This window comes from Trachymyrmex cornetzi, unplaced genomic scaffold (genome assembly GCF_001594075.2).
Source record: "Trachymyrmex cornetzi isolate Tcor2-1 unplaced genomic scaffold, Tcor1.1 scaffold156, whole genome shotgun sequence".
Lineage (NCBI taxonomy): Eukaryota > Metazoa > Arthropoda > Insecta > Hymenoptera > Formicidae > Trachymyrmex > Trachymyrmex cornetzi.
This window is the reverse complement of record NW_017296157.1, coordinates 3,342,016-3,347,651: the sequence shown is the minus strand read 5'-3', so window position 1 is coordinate 3,347,651 and position 5,636 is coordinate 3,342,016. Positions and strand designations below refer to the sequence as shown.

The window sequence follows — 5,636 nt, the reverse complement described above, 5'->3', positions numbered from 1 at the left end:
ATATATATATATATATATAAATTAATTATTGTTGTTAATTGGTGCAAATAACGATAAAATTAATGGAAACGTTTTAACGAATGCTCGTTATGTGTTATAAAATAAAGACTGAAGGACTAATGGTGTGACACTTGGCAATATTTGTCACTGAATAATATACATTATTGAATATTTAGCAATATTATCTCGAAGGCATCCTTTGATAAACAAGATCGTAATATTTCCTTGAAGCAAGGCGATGTGTAATTCTCTCCGAGACTTAATCTAGCATACATAGTGGTTATAAAGATAACGTCGGTGATATCGCGATTAAATTACAATATGCAGACACATATTAAAGCTGTCTAGACCCTTTAATCATCTTGAAAATACACCTGCATTTGATTTTGTTATTTAATAAGTGATGATGTGTGTGTGATTCGCAAACAATGTTCGACAATATTAATCATAAATATTTTTTGCATTTTAGCACAATTTATATTCGTTTTTTATCTTTTATCATTTCTCAGACATATTTATTGTGCAATATTGAATTTTCAATAATCTTTGGTTATTTTTATAGAATCATAAATTATGTATACATGTATTTTTTAATCTATTTATATATTCATCTTCGCACATTTTATCTTTTTTATTATTATATCTTATAAGAAGAAAGTATGATACACATAAAATGTGACACCTAATGTTATCATGATTGTTCGCCAACTTTGCTCTATTCTTCCTTTGTTCGTTTTTATATTATCTAATCTTGTCTGAAAATCGTTGAATTAATAAAAGTGACAAGTTTTGAGTTCACTTGCACTTGCAACGTTACGACAAATATCTTTTACCTTGTAACCATTTTGAAAATATTGCTGGAGCATTACATTTAAACCTTTAACGGTCTGAGCTTTACTTAACGAAAATATAAAATTTTTTTTATCTATAATAAGATTGGAAACAAGACGTCCGTTTATGTGAGAATCATCATCTAAATATGAGAAGCGTCATTTTTTTTCGGTCAAAATTAGGTGTTAAACTAATACATGTATATGTATTCTTTAAATGAATACATATTTTTTATCCCTTTACGTTGTTCTATTATATGCTTTGAAATAAATAGTATCTATTAAATTTTGCAAAGCAAAGAGCTGCAACTTTTCATCCGGGAACCTTCTGTAATCTATAGTAGTTTATTTAAATGCTTAAATCTCTCAAAAGCGGAATTATAATTAGAATTTCTGACTGAGATTTTTGCTTACAAAAGCAAAACTTCAGTGCATTATTATTTAAAAGCGAGTTATTACCTCACTTTGCGAGCACTGCAACTATTTACAATAAAGTACTTACAGTATAAGTAAAAACAAAGGTCACAGTCCTACATTTAAAAAATGTTTAAAAAGTCTAAGCTGTTATACGTTGTATTATAATTTAATCATTGCGATAGTATCGACTTTATTCTTATCAGTTATCTTAATTACTTTATATGTTAGATTACGGAAATAAAAAGCTTTTAAACTTATATATCAATTTTCTTTTGAATATATTTTTTAGATAACATTGAAAATGAAGTAATAACTCGTTTCTAAATAATAATATACTGAAGTATTTTTTTTGTAACAAAAATTTCAGTAAGAAATTCTGTCTATAATTCCCGTTATCGTTAGAATAAATTGAAAATTTTCTCAAACGTACTACCGATGATCAATCTCGTCTTCTTCTTTTCAGGTTTATGGGAGTATGCGTGCACGAGGGTCAGCTGCATGCGTTGACAGAATACATTAACGGCGGCAGCCTGGAGCAGCTGATCATGTCGCGGCACACGCCGTTACCGCACCTCGTCCGGATGAATCTAGCGAAAGACGTGGCTCGCGGTATGGCCTATCTACATAGCCGCGGGATCTTCCACCGCGATCTCACGTCGAAGAACGTGCTGATCAAGAAGGACGAGTGCAATAACGAAATGACCGCAGTGGTGGGCGATTTCGGACTGGCTGCAAAGATACCCGATCCCAGCACAGGCTATCGACTCAGCACAGTCGGTAGTCCTTACTGGATGTCGCCCGAGTGCCTCAAAGGTCAATGGTACGACCACAGATCCGACGTATTCTCCTTCGGCATCGTCGTATGCGAGCTGATCGGCCGGGTGCCCGCGGATCCGGACGTTCTGCCACGCTCAGATAACTTTGGCCTCGATTACCTAGCCGTGGCGGAGATCTGCGCGGCTGCCGATCCGCCGCCTGCTTTCCTCCAACTCGCCTTCAATTGCTGCACGGTGAGTATGATGATATCTAACTGTAAAGGCATGCAACGCGCGGATTCGGTGCGAATGGCCATGGAGATTGGTATAGCTGTTACCAGATTGGAGTACGATGTACGCACGCATGCACTCACGATGAGAAATATTTGATGCGCATATTTATTAAATATTCAATTTCTTTTATTGATTAAATTTGTTTAATTTATGAATCCGAATTGTAAATGGTGCTATCGTTTATTTGCAGTACGAACCTAAGTCCAGGCCAACCTTTCCGGAAATTACGACTAGCTTGGAAACTATGATAGCAGCCTGTGAAGAGGAACTGAAGAATAACATCGGTAAACGGCAGTCAACCGTTGATCCAACGCTGATGTCCAGCATGGACGAGATTGCACGGGAAGGACGCACGACGAAGCGGCGTACCGCAAAACTCAGAAGCCAATCGGCGGACGCGAGAGGTTGCGATAACGCGACGCCATCGGATAAGGCAAGATGTCATTCTGCCAGGCGAGTGGCTGAACTCGCCAGCCGTCGAGATCCGCATTACAGGCCGATGACGGCGAATCCATTTCACGCATTGGGCGGCGTTAAGAAGATCCTTGGCGATCTGTTCTCCAGCTGTTTAGAGCTGCCCTCTTCGGAGGACGTGCGACCCAGTATCACCGACAGCACGTGCAGCAAGTTCAAGCCGGCGCAAAACGATAGTATTGCCAAGATTCTGGACAGAAAGAAGCCAAATTCCGAACCGAGCAGTCCTACTGCCAGAAAGAAATGGGAGAGAAAGGTAGGTGCACAGATTCAGCATAAATGATTAAGTATGGGATAGGGGCTATTCCATTAGTTTTAACCTTAAAATATAATATAAAATTTACGGCAGCTAACAATATTTCTCTCTTTACAGTGACATGCATACAATGATAATGTCTTATACAATCATGGTTGCTTCTTAAGAATACAAAAACATGATTATATCAAATGTTCAGTATGTATGCTATTCAGAAACATAAATATTATCGTGAGAAAGGGACGAAAAAACTTTACACTATCTCTTTAAAACATAAGCTATTAAGAGCATAAATGAATATGTATATTGTTTTAAAGATATTTGTATGATTCATATCATACATGTTTAGAGTTCCGATTATTGCGTTTGAAGATATATGTTTTAATCATGTTTACTAACACATGTACCACACGTGTGTTTTTAGGTCGCTACCAAGGTGGGTGTCGCAAGTTTGTTCGCCCATCCGCTCTTCCGAGATGGTTGGGAGCCGCGAAGACGTGGCAGCTGCGAATCAGGCTTCTGGAGTTGCGTCGGCGAAGACCTGAGTCCAGAGCCTCCAAATCGACGGCACACGTCGACTCTCAGCAGCTCGGCAGCAAGCAGTCTGTTCCTGCTGGATGACCATCGAACCAGTTCAATCTACACAGACTCCTCCGAGGACATTGCCAGCTTAGGCGGTGGCGATTCTTGCTGGGAGGATCGACTGAATGGCATTGGCTCGTCAAGCAAGACCATCTCGAAAATTGTCGAATACTTTGAGAGGAAGCAAGCGGGTAGACTCGGTGATCACGGCGACACTGCTGGTCCTAGTCGCCTGACTCTGCTACGGGCCAGTCTAGAAGGGCCCGTTCCCATCAGCAGCATCTCAGCCGCGCAACGGCTAGTCGTGTGCGAAGGTGCCGTGCGCAGTAAACTTGCGTTATTTGACAAAAAGTGATATTACGCCTGAGGCTCTTGGCAATTTCTTATTATTTCCTTTTGATAAGCAGCGCCCGCGTGAAAAGAACCGTATATAATGAAACGCGATACAGGTCCCGAAGAGAGTTCGACAGAGGCTCGTTATCATATGCCGGTGACGGCGAAAATTCTGGGACATTACACGATAATTAGCGTGTTTCTTACATATAGTTGAAGAGTGAAGAATGTATGTTGTCTTAATGATAGTAGGAATCGGTCTTCTTGCGCATAAAAGATTTGGGGCGGATAAAAAGGGCGATTATACAGTATCGGCGCGTCATTCGTAATTTGTAGACAGGATAGCTGATAACACGCATGCGACGCATGCTTACAGACACTTCTCTAAAAACCTAGTAACCTGACTGTGATGTTTTTTGATAATCTACATACATACATACATTATTGAACTATAACGACTGAAATTTGACGGAGCCATCAACACAGGATCTTTTATACGCAACACGAGTCGCGTTTCATGTAACTTGGCTACAACGATGCGCCATTCGAAAAAGATAAAGAAGTAAGGAGGGGAGAACGAAGCAATAGCGAATTTTGTCAAAAAACTGCGTTTCTAGATTAGCGCCGAAGGTAGCGCTAATCAATTATTGCCCCGCGATTGACATATTTTGCAGTGCCTCGCAGTTCCTAGTAGCCATCTCCGTCCTTATGCACGAACCATGGGTATTACCGATCATTGTAAGGGTAGCTATACAGATCGACGACAAATAAGGGCGCATGACTTTTTTTATTTAAGTCGAATAGGCGGATTGCCAGGCTAAAAGTTCTTATCTCGCCATTCTTAATTTTTCGATTGATAACTTTATCGAATTGTGTTGTATTTTTTTCCTTCTAATGTGTTATTAACAATCCTATCAATTTTTAATTTTTATTTTTGTACCTAAGGATTCGCTGGCCTGTTACTGCAGTCGTATTTATTTTTCCTGTTTATATTAAAATAAATTAAATTTTGTTTATATACAACTATTTATATTAAAATTTTGAAATTTCTTTTTAATCAAATGAAATAATAGCTATAAATCTTAATTAATTTATATTAACTAATCGTCATAAAGTTTGATATGAATACAGATCTTGTTGCAATATGTAGTTATTTATCAGACGAGAAAACATTTATTTTATTGAAATTTATTCTATTGAATGACGATAGTACAGAAACTTATGCGATATAAGAAAAAAATTTGTTTAACTTTTTTCCTAATATCATTATTTAGCATGCTGCAGTGAGAGGTCAAGAGAGGACCCTTAAGTTCTACATCTACAGAGGCCTACGTCGCGTTTGCGAAATTCTTATTTTGTCTTTGACGTACTGACGTCGACACAGCGCGAAGTTCATCGACGTTAGTACGTGCTTTTTCAGCGATTCGCAATTTCGCGTATCATGGCGTGTTAATAGCTCGGGATACAAAGTGCCGGATATGTAACGGTAATGCATATATACATATATATATTTTTTTGTTGGCAGAGGTACACCGTGTCCTGGATATTCTTGTTGACGTGTTGCGCGTATAGCCGAGAGAGTTTCTTCACTTTGAAAAGAGAATATATGAAACTGATCTAGTCAGTGTATTAATGTGGCGGCCTTATCTTTTGTACGTTGTAGCGCTAAAACTTGTAGTATTTAAAGTTGAAATA

At 38.4% G+C, this 5,636-nt stretch overlaps 1 protein-coding gene across 1 annotated transcript in view; it reads left to right on the top strand.

Annotated features, from left to right (window-relative positions):
- Nucleotides 1–4,892, top strand: part of cdi (serine/threonine kinase) — a 44,610-nt gene extending 39,718 nt beyond the window's left edge. The window contains exons 4-6 of the mRNA XM_018503318.1: nucleotides 1,711–2,257; nucleotides 2,487–3,026; nucleotides 3,451–4,892. Of these exons, the coding sequence (XP_018358820.1) occupies nucleotides 1,711–2,257; nucleotides 2,487–3,026; nucleotides 3,451–3,963 (1,600 nt within the window). The 3' untranslated portion in view covers nucleotides 3,964–4,892. The remainder of the gene's footprint in view (nucleotides 1–1,710; nucleotides 2,258–2,486; nucleotides 3,027–3,450) is intronic.
- Nucleotides 4,893–5,636: the final 744 nt, after the last annotated feature.